The sequence below is a fragment of the Phodopus roborovskii genome, unplaced genomic scaffold, assembly GCF_943737965.1.
Source record: "Phodopus roborovskii unplaced genomic scaffold, PHOROB, whole genome shotgun sequence".
Taxonomy (NCBI): Eukaryota; Metazoa; Chordata; class Mammalia; order Rodentia; family Cricetidae; genus Phodopus; species Phodopus roborovskii.
The window spans coordinates 9,907,405-9,933,232 of record NW_026126598.1 but is presented as its reverse complement, the minus strand read 5'-3'; the positions used below and the strand labels follow the sequence as shown (position 1 = coordinate 9,933,232).

General features: G+C 50.9%; 1 protein-coding gene across 2 annotated transcripts; it reads right to left on the bottom strand.

Annotated features, from left to right (window-relative positions):
• Positions 1-278: 278 nt before the first annotated feature.
• Stx1a (syntaxin 1A) lies at positions 279-25,828 on the bottom strand. Of its 2 annotated transcripts, none has more exons than XR_007835813.1 (10): positions 25,698-25,828; positions 13,371-13,448; positions 12,996-13,095; positions 9,276-9,350; positions 8,461-8,534; positions 8,260-8,368; positions 7,723-7,796; positions 4,866-5,003; positions 1,921-2,113; positions 279-1,588 (listed from the first exon to the last, which is right to left on the bottom strand). XR_007835813.1 is itself a non-coding variant. In XM_051204997.1 (10 exons), the coding sequence occupies exons 1-10, from the start codon at positions 25,725-25,727 to the stop codon at positions 1,511-1,513; spliced, it is 867 nt and encodes a 288-aa protein (XP_051060954.1). In that variant the 5' UTR covers positions 25,728-25,828; the 3' UTR covers positions 279-1,510. The 2 variants fall into 2 exon arrangements, 1 of the variants encoding a protein (XP_051060954.1); XM_051204997.1 differs by having other exon boundaries at positions 1,921-2,031.

Below are 25,828 nucleotides of genomic sequence, written 5' to 3'. Positions count from 1 at the left end.
CCCATCTGTAAATCCAGTTGCAGGGGATGCAATCCACTCTTCTGACCTCTGCAAGCCCCAGGCTAAACATTCATATAGGTGAAAGATCTGAAGCCATGCCTCTGATCAGCACAGGCGCCGGCTCTCCCCCTAGGTAAGGGAAGATTCTGGAACCGTTCTAGAAAAGCCTAGATGTTACCCACTGATCAGGCAGAGGCAGCTGAAGGCCTTCAGTACCTACATGGTTGATCCCATTATCCCCTACAAATGGAAGAAGAAAGTTCCAAGCAGAGGCTCACTACAGATACAAATGTTTATTCTACATAAAAATCTCACAAAATGGGCAGCTGGTTGTACCAAGACCTTTGGTGAAGGGGTGGAGGGAGGTGGCCGCGAGAGAAGGCCGCACGGACAGTGGTCAGCCACTGGGTAGGAGCAAAGCTGAGGGAAGGGGGGGCACACAGACACGGCCCCAACTCCCACTGCATGCACACTCCCTGCCTGTGAACAAAACAGGGTTCCTGGGGCAGGGGATACAAGTTTGACTCCGAGACGCCCCAAGACGGCAGGGAAGAGAAGTGGGGAGCCCTTTCCCCAACTGGCTGCTGAATACTGCATCCAGTACACCTGACACCGTGTGGCACATCAGTGGGAGACAGGGCAGGGTGACACTGCAGGCCTAAGGTGACACCTGGCTTTTCAAAGCATTAACAGACCAGGGGACCGCTGTCCCCAACATGCAACTCTGGCCGAGACCCAACATGCCTGTTAGAGACAGCGGGCAGAGTCCTGAGGTCTCTCTGCCTCTCAGCTCCAAGCAAGGCTGGAGAGGGCACCATCAAGCTCGCAGAAGTTCACTAGGCTCAGGCCCAGCCCAGGGACATGACTCCCAGGACAGTGGTGAGGGCATCTGAGGCCAGAGACATTTGTCAGGCTTTGCTCAAAGTGGGGATCCTGGGTGCTCCTAACACACCAGCAGCCGTGGCACCCTGAGCTTCCTGGCAGTGGTAAGCTAACAAAGACTTCAGTGTTGGGCTATCCCCTGGGACACCTCTCCCCTAACCTGAAAAGCAGCACCATGTGACCAGCTGGTCCCCACCCTCCAGGTGCCTTGGCATGGTGGGGAGAGCTGGAGTAGCCAGAGGGCAGGGCAGGTCCTGAGGGCAAGGTTGGGGTCCAGAAAGGAGCCTGAGTCCCAGGGGAGGATGGACCTCAGGCCTAAAGAAAGGCGATCTGGCCAGGGCCCGGGTCTTGCCCACACTGACCTGTCCCCACACTGAGGCTCATCCTGCTGCTGCTCCCCTCTGCCTCCTGTACAGACACACACTGTCACAAGGTCATGCACACGACACGGCTTGGGGCAGGGTGGTGGGAATGGGAGCCTCATGGCAGAGAGGGAGCAGTGTGGGATGGGAGGGAAAGGGCTCCCAGCCAGAAGGCAGGGGTAGGGAGGGCAACCCAGCTAGGCGCAGCAGCCAGTGGCCTCCTCAGGGAGACCCATCCAGAGTGGAGAGGTGGGTGGGGCTGGTTTCTATCCAAAGATGCCCCCGATGGTGGAGGCGATGACGATGCCCAGAATCACACAGCAAATGATGATCATGATCTTCTTCTGCAAGGACACAAAGGGCAGGCCTCAGGACAGCCGTGGGGGTACAGTAAAAGATAGACTAGAATCCCCCAGTGAGGGGCCGTGGGTATAGCTCAGTAATAGAGCTTTTGTCTGCCATGTACTAGATCCTGGGTTCCATCCCACATGTGGAAAAACAATCAGAAATCAATAAAATGAGAGTTGAGATCTGGAGGGTCAGGACTAGGGGTAGTGATGGAGAGGTGGAGGCTATGACTGGAGTTTCTGAAAACAGGACAGAGACAGATGGGGAGTCGTGTCTCACAGTCTGGGGGCTTTCCAGGGCATGGGATTGGACAGAGCTGGCCACTGACCCTGCGCGCCTTGCTCTGGTACTTGACGGCCTTCTTGGTGTCAGAGACAGCCCTTTCCACGTAGTCCACGGCGTGTTCCACATTGTACTCGATCCTGTCAATCATCTCCCCCTGCAGGACCAGGGGTACCCGAAGTCCAGGCCTCCTTCCTCAGAGCCAGAATGGAGCTCAGGGAAGGATTCAGGAAAGTCCCCTGAAATCAGAGAAAGAGAGAGCTGTGAGGAGGGCAGGAAGCTTGTCATCTGTGCCACCAGGCCAGGTACCTGGCCAAAGCATCCTGAATACCAAGACATGCCAGGAGCAGCGCCCACCTTTTCCAAACAGCAGCCATCCTGGGGGTAGAATTGCCCATGCAGTCTCAGACAAGGGTGGGGACCATGCAGAGGGTGGTTAGCTGTGACCCTAGGAAGTGGACAGTGCCAGGCAAGGCAGGGCAGGAGTGGGCAGGCTGAGCCCGCCCTGGCCACGATTTACCAGGTGACCGTAAGCAAGCCTCTTACTCTTTCCTCAGGGGGACAGTTCCGTGAAGCTCTTAATGTCTGCTGTCCTCCCAACTTTGAAACCCTCTGGCCAGCCCTACATGGTCCCATGTTCTTCATCTGACTGTGACATTGCCCCACAAGACTCACAGCAATGTTGTGTCTCTGTCTAGATCTGGCACCTTCTCATAGCTTCTCACCAAGACACAGTAGCAGCTTCCTGAGACCTCCCCACTGCTTAAAGTTATGTCACATCTACCCACTGAACCCCTAGTCTAGCCAGGCATGACTTATGAGCCTAGTGCTTGGGAGGCTGAGGCTGAGGCAATAGGATCAGGAGTTCAAGGCTAGCCAGGGCTACATATCAAGCCCTTTTCTTACAAAGGTAAAAGAAATCACAAAACACACAACCCCTCAAAAAAAAAAAAAAAAAAAAAAAAAAAAAAAGACCAAAAACAGACAAAAAACAAATAGCAACAAAACTTCAAGATAGCCAGGTGTGGTGACACAGCTAAAATCCTAGCACAGAGGAGGCTGAGCCAGGATCAGGAGTTCAAAGCCTAGCTTGAGCTAAACAGCAAGATTGTCTCACAAAGGCAAAAGAACAAAACAAAATCAAAACTAACGTCAACAACAAAATCTACATCAACAAGTCAGACATGGTGATTTAGCCCTGTAATCCCAGCCCTCAGGAGACTGAGGGAGGAGGATTGCCACAGGTTTGAGGTCAGCCAAGGAAGACCCTGTCTCAAAACAGAAGGCTGAAGATGTAGCTCAGTTGTCTAGAATACAAGATGCCCTCCTACGTTTGATCTCCAGCGCCATGTCAACTGAATACAGTGGCACACGCCTACAATCCCATCATTTGGATAGTAGAAGCAAGGGGATAGGTCCAGGATGTGAGATAGCTCAGGAGATAAAGCTGATTGCCACCAAGACTGAGTTCAAGCCTTGGCCCGCATAATCCAAGGAGAGAACTGAATCCTGCAAGCACAAATGGACACTGACAGAGAGACAGACAGACAGACAGACACACACACAGATGTAAAAAGGTCTTTTTTAAATAAAAAATGTCAAGGGTAGATTGATACATGGCTCAGTGTTCATGAGCACTGGTAGTACATGCAGAGGATGCTGGTTCAACTCCAAACACCCACCTGGCAGATCACAACTATTGACTAACCCTAATTCTAGGGGGTTAGACACCTTTTTCTGGCCTCATGAGCCCCAGACACATAGTACACAGATGAGTAGGCCGACAAAACAACCATACACATTAAAATAATATTTCTTTCTTAGTTCACGGTCATCTTTTAAGCTACAAATCAAGTTCGAGGTTTGCATGCCATATATGAGAACCTGTCTCTAAAACAGAACACACCCAATAAGAGTCAGTAAATAAATGAATAGCCTCATGGTATTTGGCACCGTTTTACCACTTCATCTGTCTCCAGCTTTGGCTTGGCCTCAACCACTCCCTGTGTCTCCTTAAGCTTAGCCTCTTGCTGAGCCCTTGGCACTGCTGGTCCCTCATTTCTTCTGGGAGCCAATTCCTAGCTGGTCCCTTTGAGAAGCAGAAGGAGCCTGGAGTGAATATGTGTTAGGTCCTGAATATGTGTTAGGACTAGGGCACAGCCTTTCATCTCAGCACTAAGGAGGCAGAAGAGGTTGGATCTCCATGAGTTCAAGGCCAACCTGGTCTACATAGCAGGATGCTGTCTCAAAGGAGGGAGAGAAGAAAAGAAAACTTACAGTAAAGTCAGGTAACTGGGCTGAGATGGCTCAGTTGACAAACACCTCAGTTTGGATCCCTTATAAAAGACACCCACGTAAAAAGCCAGCCATAGAGGCCCATGCCTCTAACCCCAGTTACAGGAGCCAGAAATCAGTTTAGCTGATTTGGCGAGCTCCAGATTCAGTGAGAGCCCTTGCCTAGAATAAGGCACATGCACGCATGCACACCTGTGCACACACATATCTGTGCAAACACACAATCTCAAGTTTTAGTTTATCTCAGGTCTCCTGTGGCTCACAAGCCACTCACTGGCCGAAGATGCCTCCCTAGGGCTCTCCTGAGCTCCCCCAGGAAATATTCCCTCTGTTCTATTTAGATGCTGTGCTGCCCCTGCTCACCCAATAGCCATCCACTTCTGTAAGCAATGCTCAGTTGTCTTGTTCACTGCTATGCCGTCTGCCCCTAGCAAGGCAGCCAGTCCACAGTGGTCCCTGATAAGAGTTTGTGAAGCCAGGACAGGGCTGGAGGGAGGAGTGGAGCCATGCAGGGCCTGGGGGACCAAGCAGAGCCATGCAACAGGGTCCCTGGAGGCCCTTACAACAGGCTATGGTTACCTGAAGATACTGTCCCTCCCGGGCAGGGCAGCGTGTCGGGTGGAAAGGGAAGGGGTTAGTGTGGCCCTGGATGCTGCTGAGAGCCAGAGGTCATGACCCTGGGGACCAGGCACTCACCTGGCTCTCAACCAACATGGCCATGTCCATGAACATATCGTGCAGCTCCCGGATGCTGTTCTCCAGCTTGATGATCTCGCTGTGTCTCGTCTCAATCTCACTCAGAGCCTGCTTTGAGATGCTGGAGTCCATGATGATCTAGAGGGTAGAGCAGCAGGACCCTGATGCTGAGAAGGGCTGGAGACCAGGACTAGGAGGGCTGGAGACCAGGACTAGGAGGGCAGGGACGCTGCATTTTTTGTTTTTCAATGTATATGTTTGTGTGTTTGGGTATATGAGTGTGGTGCCTGAGGGACAGAAGATCCCCTAGAGCTGTCAGACATGGGTGTTGGGAACCAAACTCATGTTTTCCAGAAGAGCAGCAAAGATTCTTAACCATAGTCATTCCTCCAGGCTCAATGGTTTTGTCAATTTGACATAACCTGGAAATCACTGAGGAGAGTCTCATCTCAATGAGGATTTTCAAAATCAGCTTCGCTAGGGACATGTGTATGAAGGAATGTCTTAATTATCAATATTAATCGACGTGAAAAGACCCAGCCCACTGTAGGTGGCATCATTCCCTACACAAAAGATCCCGGGCCATGTCAAGAGGAAGCTTGCCGAGCACTAAGCATGCAAACATTCCTTTTTCTCTTTGCTTTGACTATGATGTGACTAGCCATTTCAAGCTCCTGTGAGCTAGCTAAATCATGACCCATCTCCCCTGAGTTGCCTTTGTTCTGGGCATTTTATCACAGCTACAGAAAAGGAACTAGAACAGGGGCCAAGGAGGAAGGCAGCTGGGATGAACAGAGGTTTCCCAGAAGCAGCAGCCACAGCCCTTCCAGCCTCCTCTTTGGCTCCACTGCTAATTAGTTTCTGTGTGACTCAATTCCTGCCGGAAATGAGGAATTGATATCACTCCCCCACACAGTTAGTGCTCACCAAGTGACTGTTTTATTATGGCAGCCATGGCATGGAACTCCTTTAATCCCAGCACTTGAGAGACATAAGCAGACAAATCTCTGTGAGTTCCAAACCAGCCATGTCTACACAAAGAGTTCCAAGGCAGCCAGGGCTACATAGTGAGAACCCTCCTTCCCCTCTCTCACATTCACACACACACACACACACACACACACACACACACATACACACACAGACACAGACATCCATCCATTATTGATTTGTGTATGTGTGTGTGTACCTGCAAATATCCAACAGCACATACATGGAAGCCAGGCAAGGAACCAATTTTCTCCTTTCATAAAGAGAGTCCTGGGCATCAAACCCAGGTAGTCAGGACTAGTGGCAAGTGTTTTTACCAGCTGAGCCATTTTTGTGTTTTTGAGACAGTATCTCATGTATCCCAGGCTGGCTTGGAACTGGTGATAGAGCCAAAGATAACCTTAAATTCCTGATGCTCCTGCCTGTATCTTTTTTGTTGTTATTTTGTTTTGCTTTTTTGAGACAGGGTTTCTCTGTATAACAGGCCTGGATGTCCTGTAACTCAATTTGTAGAGCAGGCTGGCCCCAAACTCAGAGAGATCTGCCTGCCTTTACCTCTGTAGTGTGGAGTCACAGGCCTGCAACCATGCTGGATTTCTGTAAGTGCTGAGAACTAAATCCAGGGTTTCATGAGTGGCAGGCAAGAACTTTAACAAACTGAGCTACAGCCCAGTCCTGTTTAGGTTTCCTAAACATTTGTGTATATGTGCACATGCGCACAGGCACACACACATGTGAGTACACAGGTCTGTGTACCAACTTGCACATATGCAGAGAGGCCAGAACAAGGTATTCTTCATCACTCTTTACCTCACCGGTTTTTTAAAAATGTCTTTGCATGTGTTTTTGTTTACTTGCATGTGTGGGGGTATATGCATGCTACAGCTTGCTTGTAGTCAGAGGACAACTTGGGGAAGCCAGTTCTCTTCCACTGTGTGGCTGGGTCCTTGGGGATTGAACTCAGGTCATAAGGCTTTGCAGCAAGTTCTTTTCCCCTCTTAGCCATCTTGTCAGCCCTGCCTCTGTGAGACACAGAGTCTCTCACTGAATCAGAAGTTTGCCGTTTTGGTTAGGCTGGCTGGCGGGCCAGCAAGCTCTCAGCTATGGTCTTAGGTCTGTCCACTCACTGCAGGAGTAACAGGCACTCAGTTTGTTCTAAGGCAGGGTCTCACACAGCCCAGCCTATCCTTCAAAGTGCTGTGTAGCCCAGGTGATAGTGACTTCATCCTCTTCCCTCCACCTGCCCAGTGCTGGGATGACAGGTGTCACCACATCTGTTTGGTCAGAACACATACACATGCCCTGGCTGGCCTTGGACTGGAAGCACTGCTCTTCCTTCAGCCTCTCAAGTGTTGGGTTTACAGGTATGAGGCATAATGCCCAGTTTGGATGCAGGTCTTAATTTTCTTTATTATGTTTTATTAGTGTGTGTGTGTGGGGGGTGTGCATGTGTACCTGTGGTGTGTGTATGTATGTGTACATATGTGTGTGTGTATATATGTGTGGTATGTGTATGTATGCATATGTGTGTATAATGAGTTTGTATGTGATGTGTATGTGTAGACAACTTGCAAGAGTTCTCTGCTTCCACCACTTGAGTCCCAGGGATCCAACTCAGGTTGCCAGGCAGGCACGGCAGCGAGCGCCTTTACCTTAGGAACCGTGTCAACCTGGACAGAGGTTTTGACTTTCACCTTTGCCGCTGGTATTTATGGGACCCTCGACCTGGACCCTTCCTTCTCTTGAGGCTCAGGATTTCTCTAAAATCCAAATACTGCCCTGCCCCTGGGTTTGGCACACATACTAGGGCTAGTGTGGAGGGGTGTGGTTAGTGGGTCCTGGTACCAGGGTAGGGCTTCCCACTCACCCCAGAGGCGAAGATGGCAGGGTTCCCGCTCTCCAGCATGTCTTCCAACTCCTCACTGGTCGTGGTCCGGCCAGCTGCAGGTGGGATCACACTAAGTTCTGCCCTCTTCAGGGAGCTCAGGAGCTTCTAGTCCTAACCCTCCAGCAGAAGCCCCATCCTCAACCACCCCTCTAGCTACAAGCCCCACCCCCCAGGGTGTTATGGATAGGCTCCATCCCTCCAGCCCAAGTCATATCTCTGGCCACAAGCTTCACCAGTGGCCCCATTCTTCCAACCTAGGCCACATACACAGCACAAAGTCTTACCCACTCCACTCTAGCCCAAGCCCCATATCCAGGGTCCACTCATGGTACCACCCTCCCGCTCAAACCACACCCCCAGCCACAAGCCATACCTACCCCATCAGGTCAAACCACACTGGCCCGGCTTATGGCTCCAACCCTCCAGCCCAAACTACATCTGTAGGTACAAGCCCCATCTAACACTCCTTCAGCCTCAGGCCCCTCCTTTCCAGTGCAGACCCTGCCCCCGGCTCACTGATCTCCAGCTGTCTCTGGATGCGCCCTTTGCAGCGTTCTCGGTAGTCAGATTGCGTGGCGTTGTACTCAGACATGACCTCCACAAACTTTCGTGACAGCGTGGAGTGCTGGGAGTAGGGAGCAGAGAGACAGGCGTGCCGGTAGGTAACAGGCTCTACAGGGACCCAGAGACCCACCCACCCCCGCCATCCTGCCGCACCTGTGTCTTGCGGATCCTCAGGTCTGCGGATGAGCGGTTCAGACCTTCCTCCTGCTCGATGCTCTGCTCGATGCCTGCGTGGGGGGTGATGTCAGGGGACTGGTGAACAGCATCTGGCCTCCATGCATCAACTCCATCCACAAGCGGAGGATTCGGCTCCCACCCCACCCCACCCCCAGGGTGTGGAGCCTCCGCCTGTGTCAAAAGGTATGGGGGGGCAGTTCATATGGGAAGCAAAATGTAAACAGCAATGGAGGTGGGCCCAACAGTTGTCCTTCTCACTGGTTAGTGTGTGCAGCTGTGTACATGTGTGTTCAAGCACACACCACCTGTGAGTACCCTACCCTAAAACAGGTGTAGGGGTGTGTGTGTGTGTGCATCTGGATATACTTGCTTATGCTGGGTCTGGCAGCTCAGGCCACTCTGTGACCTGATAATTCCTCTTTAGTTCAAGGAAATGTGGAGGACTAGGCGTCTGCCACCTACAGGACATGTCCCTTAAGCTGCCATGGCCATGGGACATGTATGCACGTTTGTGAACACAGACACAACTTGTGGTCTCTTCAAGAGTCCAGGATGCCAACCACCTCTTCGGGTGGGTTTTTTAATTTAAAAAAAAAAAATGTTTATTATTTCTACATTATTCTCATATAGACCAGGCTGTCCTTGAACTCTTGATCCTCACATCTCCACTTTCTGAGACTACAGGTGTTGAGTCTCCACACCCAACCTTCGGGGTTCTGTGAATCAATTTCGGGCTTCATGCAGGCTGGGCTGTACCAACTGAGCCACATCCCCAGCCACCAGTGACTTACTCTTTAACTTGGAGCGAACCTTGTTTGCCGTCTTCTTTATATCGGACATGAGCCCTTCCAGTTCCTCCTTGGTCTCTATGGGGAAGGGGGTTCTGTGGTATAGACACATCCTCTCCTCCTTGTTCAGACCCAGACTCTAGCACCAGGAGTGGATCAGGGGGCTCTGGGCAAACCCAGCACTGTGGTCTCCTCTCTTCCCTTGGCTATGTCTTTGTCTACAGTTGCAATTCTAGGCCAAGGCCACCTCAGCTACAGCCTCACCCCCTCCCGCTGCCTTCCAAGAAGCCGCCCCCCTGCTTCGCTGCTTCCCTCAGCCCCTGTAGATAACAGATGGGGTTACATTTAAGATGCTGGTCAGGCTGCAGTGGGCGCCGAGGACTGTTTACTTGTGTGGGTGCTGGGCGTGGGATGGGACCGGGTTCACCTGGTTTTACCTGGTGGCTCAGGATGGGAAGCAGAAACCCACCAGGTCAGCAGGGTGGTCCACCTTGCCTACCCAGTCAAAGCAACAGTTGACCTTGAACTCCTTACAAAGCCGTCCTTCCTAGGTGCTTAGCTTCCCAGAGTGACTGAGACAGGGGACAGCATGGTCTTGGTGGGAGGTAGCAGTTTCAAAGAGCTAATACTTCCCCTTGGGAGTTGTAGCCCTAGAGGTGACATGTCACTAGGGGTCATGAGACGTGAATAAACGTAAGGGCAGGCAGTGGCCCTTGTCCTAGCCATAGCTATGACTTTAAGCAGGCACAGGCACTTCTGAGGGTGCTCAGCTTGCTGCCCTCCCAGGAAGTCACCAATACCACCTTCTCTTCAGGAGAAACTGGGCCCAGGTTCTTAGCTGTTACCTTTCTTACCACACATACTGGGGTCAGGGCTCAGGGGTGACAGCAGGGTCTCAGGATAGGAGGCCACCTGTCCTGATGAATGTGAGTGGGGCAGAGCGGGGGGGGGGGGGGCGGCTCTGCGGAGTGGAGGAGGGAGCCTTCCTCCCACGAACAAAAGGAAACTTGGCCACCAGCTGCTCTTGCTGTCTCAGCCTTTTTTGCGCAGACCTAAAATAGCCCAGCCGGATGGCAGCCCCCGAGGATCGAGAAGCAGCGTTGATCCAGGAAAGCCCCCAACCCACTGGCAATTTCCATATCCCTCCTTAGTCATCCCTGCCCCACAGCCCATGGGGTGCCCTCTCCCCTTAAGGAGTGGCTGCGTCTCCACGTGGCTCTGCTGCTAGTTCCCGGGAGCCATACCCACGCTGTAGGCCACTCAGGGATACGTATGGACAGTGTGGCACATGCAGGGGAAAGGAAGATGAGTAATTCCACTACGGTGTGCCCACCCCACCTCCAGTAGCTGAGGGGTCCCCTTGCCAATCTGCATCCCCGTTTCCTTCAGATTCAGTCTCATACAGCCCAGGCTATCCTGCAACTTATCGTGTAGCCGAAGATGACCTTGAACTCCTAATCTCCCACCTCTACCTTCCGAGTGCTAGAATGGCTATGGACATGTGCCACCACTTTCCCCTTATGGGGAGCTGGGGATTGAACCCAAAACTTTGTGCATGCTAGTCAAGCACTATATCCACTGAGCTACATCCGAAGCTCATTGCTTTCTTCTCGCCACAGAATTAGCACATTATGCAGCCCACACAAGGACACATGGTGACCTAGACAACCACAGACATAGATAGATACATATTGCAGCGATCATGGACAGATCTTTAGGAAAACGGATGCAGCGAGATGATGACTGCACCAATTTCCCATGGCCTGGGTGGTCCCTCTCTGCCCTCCCCTCCTAGATGTCTCTTTAGGTTCCAAACGCTCCAATCTACCTTTCCAGGGGGCAGGTATAGCATAGTTGCTACCACAACTCCTGGTCCAAACACACTGAATCAAAGGGCCAGAGGAAGACTTATTCTGACCCAGAGGGTGAGGGGTCCTGGATAAGGGGGACACAAGCTTGACACAAGAGCTTTCCCTTGCCTTTTGTGAGCCACAGGGGATTGGGACCTCCTAGAGGACAAGAAATGACAGGATAGCAAGCTCCCAGGAATTAGTGACCATGAGGGGCTGGCAGAGGACTGGCCAGTTAGTGTCATAGGATGCCTGCAGTTAAAACCTCCCAGGGCAGAGGGTCTTGGCTGGGCCTGGCTGTGGTCACCTGCTAGATATCAATGTGGCAATCACTGTCTCAACAGAGCAGTGCAATGCCATGTGCCCATAATTCCAGCACTTAAGAGGTAGAGGCCAGGGTTGGAGGGATGGCTTAGAGGTTAAGAGCACTGGCTGCTCTTCCAGAGGACCTGAGTTCAATTCCCAGCACCCACAATGTGGATGGAGAGGATTGAATCCTGAAAGTTCAAGCTGCCTCTGAATGTGTGCAGGGCACACATAACCCTAGCACCACCCATAAATAAAATAAATAAATGAAACTTTAAAAAGAGAGGGCCAGACAGATGGCTCAGTTGTTAAGAGGACCCAGGTTCAGTTCCCAGACTCCACATGGTAGTTTACAACCATCTAGTTCCAGGGGACACAATGCCCTCTGACTTCCATGGACACCAGGCACACATGTGGTAAACTTGCATACATGCTGGCAAGACACCTGTACACATAAAATAAATATAATAATAATAACAAAATAATAGAAGCCAGCTTGGGCTGCATCTCTCTCTCTCTCTCTCTCTCTCTCTTATTTTGACACAGTTTCTCTGTGTAGCTCTGGCTGTCTTGGAACTCACTCTGTAAGTGTAGACCAGGCTGGCCTCAAACTCAGAGACATCCACCTGCCTCTGCCACCCAAGTGCTGGGGTTAAAGGTCTGTGCAACTACCGACTGCTTCAGACATTATCTCAAAAAGCAGACAAACAAACAAAAACAAAAATCAAGCAAACTAAAAGGCAAGAGAGGACAAAGACAACTCCTGACAGCCTCTCTGGCCCTGCATGCCCACATATGGGCACATGTACCCAAACACTCACATCCACGCAACACACATCCCTCAACAGGAGTGTGAATGCAGGTCAAGGACCCTGGCTAGGACTAAATGGGATCTAGATACACACAGGTCCCTGAGTGAAGGGAGGCAGGTGACTGACTTCCTGGAGCCTGAGAATGCTGGGCTCTGGGCTACTAAGCGGCAGGGTGCCAGATCTCCCAGGAAGCTTTGCTTGCTCTGTCAGAGAAGCCACCTCAGAGTTGCCATCTGCTCCCTGGGTAGTCAAGGAGGGTGGAGTTGGGCTGGGCAGGCTCCAATTCATCAGGCATCTTACTCTCTCCTTCTATCTGTCCATCCGTCCGTCAGTCAGTCCATCCATCCACCCACCCACCCACCCACCCACCCACCCACCCATCCATCCATGGACCCTCCCTCCCAGCACCCCAGGAGAGCTGCCTGCCGTCCATATCTTCAGGGAAAAACTAGGTAGCTGGGAAGGGTAGGGGCTGGTCTGGAACTCCCTTTGTAGCAGAGGATGACCCTGAACTCCTGATCCTCTAACCACAACCTGCGGGGATTACAGGTGTGTGCTGCCATCCCTGGCCACAGCAATCTTCACAGCAACAGTGGGCACCGACCTGTTCAAATCCAGGCCTGAGTCAATGCAAGGAGCCCTGTCTTCTACACGTGTAGATTAAACACCCTACTGCCTGTCACACCCTGGGCGGGGCAGGGAGGCTGGGGCTCAGGAGCCCTGTTTTGCAGCTGTCCCCATTCTCTCTCACTCACTCTCGTCCGGGTTGGGGGAGGCCAGGATGGCGCTGTGTTTCCGCTTCACCTCCTCCACATTTTCGGCAATCTTGTCAATAAAGCCTCGGATCTCTTCCACCTGAGGACCCCGGTCAGGGAGGTTAGAGGGAACAACAGAGCTGGGAATCAGAGGGAAGATGGGCCAGCACTGGGAGCTGGGCAACAGTTCCCAGAAAGTCCCAAGCCGGGACTCTGTTTTGCTAAGCATCAACCTATCCACCCTCAAACTGGCTCACCACTCCCTCTGGGGGGTGGGGGTGGAGTGGGGTGGCTGAGCAAGGCTTAGGTACTTGAGAGTCCTGCACCAGCTCATGGGTGAGGAACGGAAGGGACATAGAGCAGGCTGCTTCCCACCTGTTCGAAGAACTCATCCATAAAGCGGTCTCGGTCCACGGTGACAGTGACATCATCATCATCATCGCTGTCCTTGGCCTAGACAGTGTTAGATATATATGTGAGCGGACATGTGTGGGTCCCCCGGGGCCCTAAACTACGAACCTTCTTCACACACAGGCACAGGAGGCTCTTTGGACACTTATCTCCCTCTTGGGAGCCTCTTGGAAGTTTCTGGGCCGGAACAAGGACAGACAAGCTGTGCCCCAGCTTCCAGCCACAGTGCCACCTGGAGGACCACCACTGGGTCTGTCATGCCCAGTGGGTGAGAGTCATGTTCCCTTCCAGTAGCCGTGAAATGTGGTTACCATGCCAGTGGTTCCTAAAACTGAAGCCAAGCAATAGGTTGCTGTCTGAGTTAACTGAGCCTTGAGCTCCACTGGAGACAGACTCCTGCAAGCCAGGGTTTCCTACTCTCCAGACTCTTTGTTTTGTTCCATTTTTAGACAGTGTCTCAGGCTAGGGTTAAACTCCTGACCTTACCTCAGCCTCTCAAGTGCTGGGATTTTGGGTGTGTACCACCAGGCCTGCTTTTCAATTAAAATGGAGCTCAGAGTTTCCAATCCCAGCATCCCCAGAGCAGCCATATAAAAACCACAATTACCAGCTGGGGAATGATTAGACTAGGCCTGTCTTCAGGCCATGGTCATTTTCTTCTTCCTTTTCCATGTCTGTGTGTGCGTATACATGTGTGTGATGTGCATGTGTGTATGTATATTTGTATGTGTGTGGGTATATATACACGTGGAGGCCGGAAGTTGATGTCCTCAGTTGCTCATCCCCCTTATTTATTGAGGGTATCTCAATCAAGCTCAGAGCTTGCCAATGAGATAAAGCTAGTCTTGCCAGCCAGCTTGCTCTACGGATACAAGTGGGGTGCCACACTAACGTGGCATGGGTTCCGGGGATCTGAATTCAGGTTCTCATGCTAGTATGGCAAGCATTTTAACTGCTGAGCAATCTCCCCAGCTCTGGCCATGGTGATCCTATCTTACAAAACCTGGAGTTAGTCCCGGTCATGAGCTGGTTAGTCCATTGTCTTTCCCCAGAGCCAGCTTACACCAATGTGACCTCGGGTAAGAACTATCACCTTTGGGTCAGGAGCTCCGGCCTCAGCCATGGCTCACTGCTCAGTACCTGATGGCAGAGGGTACTGCCTGCTCTCTCAACATGACTCAAGTTGTGGGGATGAGAGGACCTGGCTCAGGGACATACCATCCCTCCAAAACTGATGCTCTTCTGTGAAATGGGGATAGTGACAGCTGACTGTAGGGGTACAGGACTTAGAAGAATAAGATTCAGGAATTTTCTTGGTCTCTATTACCTAGTTGAAACAGGACCCACAGAATGCAAGAGGGGGTGGCTAGAAGCTTCTGTGGAGGCAGCGCTGAGGGGCCCCCTCCCATCTAGAGATCACACCTCCTCCCCCGGGCAGCTAAAATAAGCCCCCGCTCTGCTCCTTCTCCTCAGAGTGCCTGTGGACTCCACCAGGTGGCCATCCCTCCCCCAACCCATACACAAGGAGACACTAGGCACTACTGTCACATCTAGGGACCATTCCTGGTCATGGAGTTGAGTCCCACAGAGTACACCTCAGGGAAACTGACGCTCTGTTTCCTATCACTCTGCAGCTAGCCAGGTCCTGAGCAGTGGAATTGGGATTTACATTCAGTCTCCTGCAAGCTCTGGGGAAGCTGGGGGAAAGGAAAGGTGAAATGAGAATGTTCCATCTTCTTTGCTTTTTTTCTTATTCACTTAAAAAATTTTAATTACAGAAATTACATGTAGTTGTGATATATACAGGAGTGCATGTGTACACCGTGCCCCGGGTAGGTTGGTACCCTCCTGCACTATGTAGGTCAAAGAACAAATTGTAGGAGTTGCTTCTCTCCTTCCACCTGGGAATTGAACTTAGGTCTCCAGGTTTAGCAGCAAGCACCTTTACCCACTGAACCATCTTGCCTGCTTCCTTGCTTTTATTTTTGAGTCAGAGTCTCATGTAGCCCAAACTAATCACAAACACAATGGCCTTGGATTTCTGACCCTCCCGTTCCCACTTCCTGGGTGCTAGAATTACAGAAATATACCACCATGCCCAGGTTCCAGCTTCCTTATCTGGGAATAGCCAAAGCTGGACAGGCTAGCATGTGCCTATAATCTCAACACTGCAGAGGCTGAAGCGAGAAGATAAGGAGTCAAGGCCACCCCCAGCTATTTGCAGAGTTCAAGGCTACCTTGTGCTACATGAGACCCTGTCTCAAAAAAACTAAAATGGGGCTGGAGAGTTGGCTCATCGGTGAAGAGCTCATATTGCTCTTACAGAGGGTCAGAGTTTTGGTTTCCAGCACCCACAACAGGCAGCTCACAACCACCTGTAACTACTTTAGGGGATCTGGCGTCCTCTTCTGGACTCTGAAGGCTATGCACTCAAGTACACATACCCACTCAAAGGCATCCATGTACTACCCACCACCTCCGCCTCCCAAGGGCTGCAGCTAGACTGGAGACTGGTAGGGATATAGCCAGACCTTGTCCATGAGGGCAAAGCTGGGACAGAACAGCCTGGGAAAGATTCTGAAGGTGCCATTCAGAGTGGCTTCAAAGACAGTCAGAAGGCTTGGATCTGACCTCCCAGTTGTGGTCAGATCTGGCATGGTTCTCTAGTACTCTGAGGGAGAAGTCCATAGGAATCATCGTTCTCAAATCTCTTAGCTTCTGTCTTCATTTCCTCTCAAGCCACTGTGATGAATAATATCCTGAGAAAAAGCATCTCAGTGGGGAGAGTTTATTTTAGCTCACAATGCCTGGTTATAGCCTATTACTGTGGAGAAGTCACAGTGGCAGGAGCTTGAGAGGCCAGCTAGTCACATCATATCCAATAAAGAGCAGAGAGAAGAGCTAGAGAGAAGGCTCAGTGGTTAAGGGCGCTTGCTGCTCTTGCAGAGGACCTGAGTTTGGTTCCCAGCACCCACCTGGTGGCTTAAAACCATTCACTCTTAGTTCAGGACCTAAGGAATGGTGCCACCCACAGTGGGCAGAGATTTCCCATATAAACGTGCCCATGGGCCAAGGCAATACAGGCAATCTGAAGGACTGAGTCTCCCCTCAGGTTGTGTTAAAATACTAGTTAAACCTAGCCATCACGGCCTCCTTCCTTTAGGACTCCTCGACAGTACCAGTTTCCTCCTCCTCCCCATATTCCAGAGTCTACCCACAGCTGCTATGAACATTTTCCTGCCCCTGCAATCCACACTGTTTCCCCTGTACTTCAGATTCCATGAAGCCTACCATCCCCTCCCCCTCAGGTGCTGCCTCTCTCAGGGGACCCTCTCCCTCTAACAGTCCCTCGTTCCTCCAGTTTCCCATGCACTATGCATATCCAGACGGGAGCCACAGCCACACTCCCCCTGCCCTTGGGAACCTCTGCTTGCATGCCTCCAGTGACAGAGCACTCCATCATCCCTTACCAGACGGCACTGCCCATCTCTGGAAGGCCCCACTATCGGGAGGTAGTCTCCTCTCTTTCCTGTGGTTTGGCTCACCACTATAAAAAGCCTCCTCCCTAGGGTGGCTCCATCAGAGAGCCAGCGGTCGCCAGCATTCTCTCTGACATTGTCTCCCCAACTCCAGTATGCATCCTTTTCTTTCTCCAGAGACCCAAGACTTGTTCTGTTCTGAAGCCTCCAATCTGTAGTACAGCACACAAACTAAAGTTGTAGTTTGAGTAGTGTCAAAAAAGCTGACCAAGCCAGGCAGTGGTGGCACACAACTTCAGTTCCAGCACTCTGGAAGCAGAGCCAGATGGATCAGTGGGTTCAAGGTCAGCCTCATCTACAGAGTGAGCTCCAGGACAGCCAGGGCTACACAGAGAAACCTTGTCTTGAAAAAACAAAAAAAAAAAAAAAAAAAAAAAAAAAAAAAAAATTCTTTTTAATTGATCAAGATGGTCTAACTCTATTAATATAGTCAAATAATCAATGCAGGGCTGGCAAAAAAATGGTTCAGCGGGTCAAAGAGCTTGCCTTGCAACCCTGACGATCTGAGTTCAATGTCCTGGGTTCAATTCCTGGAATCAAATTTATTAAAAAAAAAAAAAAAAAAAAAAAAGAAGGAAAGCAAAGAAAAAGGGAAAGAGGTAGTGTCTATTATGTGAGATCTCAGCATGCCTACAGGGAGGGAGGCAGGGCCAAAAGAAACCACTGGAAATAGACATAACTGAAATAACAGGAGAGACCCTGCCTCAAAAACAAGTTGAAAGCTAGTGAGATGGCTCAGGAGGTAAAAGCACTTGCCAAAAAGCCTGGTGACAAAGTTGTACTCTGACCTCAACACAGGAGCCTGGCAAGGACACATCACCACAATACATCACACACACACACACACACAGAGAGAGAGAGAGAGAGAAAGACAGAGAAGAGAAACAGAGACAGAGAGAGAGACAGAGAGACAGAGGAAGGATGCATACAGAGAAATAGAGAAAATTGAAACAATTTTAAAAATTATAATCACGTAATACTTTCTTTCAAGGAAAAGCCCAAACCGTCTGCTGCCCACAGTCCATGTGGTTAGGCTAAAAAGGACTTATCCTGTCATTTCGTTTGCTTCCCCTCTCATCCTCGGTTTTCAATACACAGGGCTGGCCTCCAACCCCCATCTTTCTGCTTGTCTCCCCAGTGCTACGATTGCAAGCATAGGCCATGATGTTCTTCCCACACACGGTCTTGACCAAAACAAAATCAGGGCAAGTGGCTAACCTAGCTGTCCTGGCATGCCTTCTTCCTGGTGTCTTGTCCGGGGTGGGCAGAAAATGAGCAAAGAGTGGTTATCCACGCACCAGGAATGTGGCTAAGCAGCAGAGTACTTGCTTATCATGAATGAAGCCCTGGGTTTGATCCCCAACACCGAATAAACCAAATGTGGTGGTGCACATCCATAATCTTAGCAACTGGGGTGTTGGAGGCAGGAGGATCAGAAGTTCAAGACTATCATCAGCTACATTCCAAGTTTGAGGCCAGCCTGGACCACAAGACACCCTGTCATAGACAAACAGGCAAGCCCAAATGAGCAGCTAGGTATTTTTTTTTTTCTTGGATGATTAAGGACCCAGGTATGCGTGAGACGGGGTTAGAAGCTACATAGAAGGGGCAGGATAAGGTTAGGACTTAGTGACCTTTGCCATGGAGGCAGCAGCTAAAGCCATGAGGCAAGTATAGGTCAAGGCCCAAACATCCTATGATAGACATGCACAGAAACCAATATTGTTGCCAATGGGGTCAGAGTCTGTCTCTGCCCTTCTTCAGAGCCCTCTCCTCAAACTCCCAGGTTGGAACCCTCCTGTGCCCAAGGGCCCCAAAAGCAGAAACATGGGGACCCTCCCTTCCTGTTTTGTTCTGAGACAGGATCTATCCATGTATCCCAGGCCAACCTGAATGCACAGAAATCCTCAGCACCCACATTTGGGTAGCTCACAAGAGCCTGTAACTCCAGCTCCAGGGGACCTGACACCCTCTTCTATGCTCCTAAGGCACCTGCACACACATGCATATACTCACATACAGACACACACATATACACACACAATAAAATCCTCTAGCAAGGGGCTGGCAGTATGGCTCAGAGGTAGAACTTCTGCCTAGAATCCTCCAGTAAGGGGCTGGGGACAAAGTTCAGTGGAAGAGCTCCTGTGCAGACTGTACAGTGCCTTGAGTTTGATCTCCAGCACTGCAAACAAACAGGACAATCTTCACAGATGTCATGTGTAAAAGAAAATGCCCCCAAAGGGAGTGGCACTATCAGGAGGTGTGGCCTTGCTGGAGTGGGCGTGGTCTTGTTGGGGGAAGTGTGTCACTGTGGAGGCAGGCTTTGAGGTCTCATATATGCTCAAGTTCACCTGCAAGATGTAAAAGCTCAGCTACCTCTGCAGCATGCCTACGTGGGCACCACCATGTCCCACCATGACAATGGACTAAAGCTCTGAAACTCTAAGCCACCACCTCAATTAAATGTTTTCCTTTGTAAGAGTTGCTGTGGCCATGGTGTCTCTTCACAGGAATAGAAACCCTAATTAAGACACCATGGTACCTAACTTCAATCCCAGAACAAAGGAGGCAGAGGCAGAAAGATCAATACAAGTCTGAGGATACCCTGGGCTACAAACCAAATTCTTGCCCCAAACCACAAAAGCCATCAATTAAAACTCTTACTCTCACTCTCTCTCTCTTTTCTCCTCCCTCTTCCTCCCTCCCTCCCCCTCAGCTCTCTCTCCCTGGGCAAGAGAAATCTTTCAGTGGCTTGCCACCAAGTCTGATGACCCAAGTTCAACTCACACAGTGGATACAAAGAACCGACTCCTGTAAGGTGTCCTGACTCCCACAGGTGCACTGTGGTTCATGTGTGCCCCTTCCAAACAAGTAAAAAATAAGCAAATATGCAGACGATAGTACCTTTCTCCTCCAGTTAAGGAGTCAGCCTTGATCAGCGAGATGGCTCAGCCTGGCTCAGCTGGGCAAAAGCCCTTTCCACTTAAGCCTGGCAACCTGAGTTTGATCCCTGGGACCCACATAGAGGTGGAAGGAGAGAATGGACTCCCCAGAGTTGTCCTTTGACCCTCTGACCTCAAGACTGCCAGGAAATTGCAGGGCTGGAAGCAAGTGCCGTCTGGAGGAACACAGGACCTCACCAGAGCCGCTGTGGGCAGAAAGCTGGGGGCTGCCCCTAGCAGTGTTAAGGACAATCTACGTCTACGTGATCTTCCTGGCACAGGCTCTCATATTCCAGGACACTTTTTCTCCAGGAAGCCAGTGTGATTGTTCTGGGAGGTGCAGAGGCCGGGGGGGGGGGGGTGGCAGCAGGGCCAGCCAGCAGGTTTGATTCATTTGGCGTTGGTGAACCCAGCCAGCATTGCTGTCTGCCTCCAGGGCTTCCCCCCCCTTCCTCTTTAGTGACTATCAAAGTCAATATCGCTAGTGCAGAGAGGCCCTGAGCTCCAGACAAGGGTGTACAGACAGAAGTCAGGCTGGTCCCTAGAAAAGCAAGCTCCCAAGTCCTGCCTAGAATTCTGTCTCCACTCCTGGGGCTGGGAGATCCCTAGAACCCTACTTCCTACTTCAAGTCCCTGCCTAGGCTCAGTGCCCTCCACAGAATCCAAAGAGGGGCAGTGCTGGTCTGTGCATCCTTAAATAAACCCCTGGTCCTCTTGCAATCTTATGTTTGTACTATGTAAAACAGGTGGTTTGACTCGATGGTCCTGTAAGCTGATCCCATCTGCATCCCAGATGTGCACATACCCATATAGAGTTTATGCTGGACCCTCTCCCAGAGAGCTGAAGAGGAGTAAAAATCACACACTAGCTCACCTCTGGGAGACAGATAATGTCAGGTCCATTTTATTGTGTCTGTTTTACTTTCTGGGGTTGTTGTTGCTTGTTTATTTTTGTTTTGTTTTGAGACAGTGTACTGTGTAGCCCAGGTTAGCTTTAACTGCTATGGCCTTGAACTCATGATCCTTTAGTCTCCATCTCCTAAATTCTGAGATTACAGACCTATCTATGCCACTATACCTAGATAATATCAGCTCCATTTTACAAAGGATAGAAGAAGATAGGTTAAGCATCAGAAAGCGATGATATCTTGAGGAACAGGGAACAAATGGGCAAGGACAAAGAGAACCCTGAGCTTCCTCTTCCAGAAAGATCTACCTGTCCTAGATCTCATGGAACACCGGGTGCCAGGTGTCAGGGACCCTGATCTCCCCCCCCTTTTTTTTTTTTATATATTTTTACTTATTTGTTTATTTTGTTTTTCGAGACAGGGTTTCCCTATGAGCCTTGGTTGTCCTGGAACTCTCTCTGTAGACCAGGCTGGCTTCGAACTCAGAGATCCATCTTCCTCTGCCTCCCGAGTACTAGGATTAAAGGTGTGCACTACCACCACCACTGCCAGGCCACAAGTGCTCTTAATCACAGAGCCATGACTCCAGCTCCCCCGTTATATTTATTTGAGACAGGGTTTCACTAAGTTGAGGGAGCTGATGCCGAATCGCTGTGTAGTTCAATTTGACCTTGAATTTGAGATCTTCCAGCCTAATCCTCTGGAGTAGCTGAGATGACAGGCATGTACCACAAGACTGACATCTTTCATTTGGGGGAAGGTCCCTCCCTTCAGATCATGGTCTTCATCTTAGTAAGCCCAACTCCCTGTGGGCCACATTCCTATTTCCAGAAATTCCCCAGAAGAAAAGACCTGGGGCTGGGACTGTGGCTCAGCTGGTAGAGCTGCACGATCCACGTGCAGGATGCCCGAGTTCCATCCCAATGACAGCATAAACTGAGTTTACAATGGTGGTGCACGCCTGGAATCCCAACACTAGGAGAGTGAAGGCAGAAAATCAGGAGTTCAAGGTCATTCTCAGCTACATGAGAACTTAATTCAAAAAATCCCAAATAAACAAAGCCTCAGAGAAAATCAGGGTGTGGACCCGCTGCTCATGCGTGTCTGGAATAGCTAGAGAGGCCAAAACAGTAGCCTCACAGGGCCAGTGTGGGAAAGATCCAGTCTCAAAAATAGAAATTAAGGGCTAACAAGATGGCTTGGCAGGTAAGGGCACTTGCTGCCAAGCATGACAACCTGAGTTCCATCCTTGGGACCCACATGATGCCAACTCCTGAAGTTGTCCCTCTGACCTCCATGCATATGTACCCATCCTGCAGCAAATGAGCAAATCAATAAATGTAAAGATGAAATGATAATGAACAAAAGCCAGATGTGGTGGCTTACTCAACACTTAGGAAGCTGAAGTAGGAGAATTGCTCATAGTTTGAAGCCTCCCCTGGCTACATAATGAATTCCAGGCCAGCCCGGGATACACAGTAAACCTGTGCTGGGGGTGGTGAAAAATGAAGGAAAAAAAAGCAGAAGAGAATCAGTATGGTGGTACATGCCTGCCACTCCAGCAGATGGGAGGTGAAGGCTGCAAGATCAGGAGTTCAAGCCTACCCTTGTCCACATAACAAGTTCAAGGTGAGCTCTTCTCAAACAAATGAAGGAAGAAAACGAGGAAGGCCTGTGAGTTTCAGACATGAGGCCTCTCCTCATGTCACATGTTAGGGAAACAGCTCACTCCCCAACTTTCTCCCCAGATGTGTGATCCTGGTCCAGTCTTGGCCTCTGAGGGGTTAGGCGTCTGATCTCCATGGGTCTATCCACAAGGCTAGGAGCAGGGAGCCCTGCTGGCCCCTTCATCATCGATTTTACCATGCCATCTGCAGATCTGGGAGAGGTGGGGCTGAAGAAGGCTAGAGGGCTGGGCCCAGCCCACATCACAGTACCGAGGAAGCACGCCAGCTCCTTCCCCAAGTGTGACTTTTATAAATAAGCTCCCTTCTCCTTCCTTCCAAATGTGCTGGTGCGGGGTGGGGGAGAAAGAGGAGGAGGAGGCAGGGGAGGAGGAAAAGGGAGGGAAGGCTAGAGCAGGCACACAGACGCCATGTGTGCGTCCAGCAGCATCAGCACCAGCGTCTCCATCCCTGGTGACTCTGCTTTTAAACCCCGACTCTTGGGCTACAATTGGAAGACCTAGGACCTCATCAAGCCAAGAAGCTAGGCTCTGAGTTTTCCTCTTTTTTCTTCTCTCACGTAGCCTGTGCTACGTAGCATCAAAATCCCTGTAGGGCTAAGAATGATGGTGGATTCCACTTCCAAAGTGTTGAGATGACTGACAGGTGTGCCCCAACATGTCAGGCTTATGCTAGGCAAGCGCTCTATCAGCTGAACTACATTTCTAGTTTCAAGCGTCCCTCTTTGCATCTCACAAACAGAAACCCTAGGTCAGGGAAGCAAGGAATTTCTTCCTTTTTTTTTTTTTTTTTTAAATTCTTATCTTTTGGTTTTTCGAGACAAGGTTTCTCTGTTCAGCTCTGTAGACCAGGCTGGCCTCGAATTCAGCGATCCACCTGCTTCTGCCTGAACAGTTGCTGGGATTAAAGGCTCGCGCCACCATGGCTCTGCTTCTTTTCTTTTTTTTCCAGACAGGTTTCTCTGTGTAGCCCTGGCTGTCCTGAAACTCACTCTCTAGACCAGGCTGGCCTCAAACTCACAGAGATCAGCCTGCCTCTGCCTCCTGGGTCCTGTAACTCAAAGTGCGAACCACCACTGCCCAGGGAAAGCAAGGAATTTCTAAGTATGGCAGCAGCCCAGAAGCCTATTTCACTCCAGCCATGCTTGGATCAGTTAGACCTTCCATGGACAAGGCCAGCTTGGCTGAAAGGACCATCTCCAGGGGCTTTGATACCTGGATGGAGTAGAATGCATATAGGGTTAATTTGGAGCCACATTAGTCATCCCCATGTAGAGCCACCCAGGGGACATAGCTCTAGGTTCAAGTTTAAAAAAAAAAAAAAAAAGATTTATTTATGTATATGAATGATGAATGCTCTGCCTTCCTGTAGGTCTGCATGACATAAGAGGGCATCAGATCTCATGGTTCTGAGCCACCATATGGTTGCTGGGAATTGAACTCAGAAACCCTGGAAGAGCAATTAGTGCTCTTAACCTCTGAGCCATCTTTCCAGCCCTAAGTTGGAGATTTTTACAACCCAAGCTGTCTGACCTTGACCTACCACTCCTCCAACAAGTAAGTGGTCCACTTTTGCTGTGCCTCAGTTTCACCTTTAGCAGAGAGGCTGAGGGCTGAGAAGCCTGAGACTGCAATCATATGGAAAGGCCTGTATTCTTGGACACTTAGTCCCCCTGCATACCCACGACATATGCACCAAACCCGAAGACAGGCACAAGACCACGTGCACTGCCATCCATCACCTGGACATACTATCCGACTCAGTTTGGCACCAGTCTGACATGGTGGTGCACGCTGTCATCTCAGCACTCATGAAGCTGAGGCGGGAGGACTGCTTTGAGTTTAAGACTCAACTGGCCTACATAATTCCAAGGTACCTTGGGCTGAAGAAGGATTTAAAAAAAAAAAAAAAACATAGCATAGTTAAGTTGAGGGTAGTGTCAAGGGGCCGGTGGGGGAAGTGTTTAAAGACTATATATGACATGAGAGACTGTCCGTTTCCTTTGAAATAGATGAAGCACTAGGTACCCAGCCAAGAATAACACAGGTCTGAAGGCATGTGTGGGTTGATGGCAGGTTGAACAAGAGGAAGGCAAGTCTGGAGAGCACAAACATGGCTGGTATTATGGTAGGGAGATCCAGGCACAAATGAGGGAGCTAAGCAGAAATCACAGCCATTAGGTCAAGAGCCCAAAGACAAAAACTTTCCATGAAATGCTGTAAGTGGGGCACAAGAGGAGGGATCTAGGAAGCCACCAGATGGGGGAGGAGGCTCCCAGAAATCAATGGGTGGAGCTCACTGGAGATGGTCACCTGGGGAATCAAATAAATCACCTGAAAAAGCACCCTTATTCAACCCTCCCTTGGACGAGCTTAATTTCTGTCCCTCTAGGGTCTGAGACCCGAGGAAGGGTACTCCCCTATGTGTTAAGAGTAGGTGACTGGGGTCTCAGGATTGAGAGATGATGGTTCTAAGGTAGAACCATTCTACAGCCTTCTGCTCCTCGCCAAACCCCGCCCCCAAGAACCACACCCCAGAGGCCTCCGTCATACAGGTAGGAAAATAGATCCAGGTCGCAGTTAGACCTGGAAATCCGGGTAGGGTCTGGGCAACGCCAGCTTGGGTTGCCTAGAAGCCCAAAGGTGGACCAAGGGTAGGTATGTGTGAGTCCTTTAATACAGAACAAGCCGGGGATCCCTAAAGCGACTGGGGTTGATCGCGAGCCACAGGTGATGGGAGCCACAGGTGATGGGGCGCCCCAAGAGACAGCTCCCACAGAGGCCACCCCCACCGGGTGGCCTCATTTCCGCAGCGCGCCCAAGGATGGAGTTGGGAGGGGAACACTGGGCAGGGGGTGGGGGAGACGAGAGGCTCAGCCTCCAGGGGACAGTACAAGGACGGTGACAAGCGGGCGGGGAAGAGGTCACGATTTTTCATCCCGCCACCGGAACCCCATAACAGCTTCCCAATTGCCTTCAAACAGGAGCGCCCCAAAAAGTTCCTCAAGACCCCAGGTTCCAGCCATCAGTCCCGGTGCTGAAGAGCTCGAATCCGTGACCAGGAGTGGATCGGAGGGGTGGGACTCCCAGGGGGGTTCGGGGTCTCCCACATTTGCAAGGCTCCCTCTATACCCTTGTGGACGCCCGGTAGTCTGCGGGAACCGAGCGGAGAATTGCGGGGCGCGGGGTTTGGAGCGCGCGGGGATCGGACTCACCGTGCGGAGCTCCTGGGTTCGGTCCTTCATGCTCCCGGGAGTGGCAGTAGGCGCCGGCTGCAGCCGAGTGAGCCCCGCATGCGCGGATGCCGCCCCGCGGCTGCGCAGCGCCCGCCCGAGCCCCGCCCCAG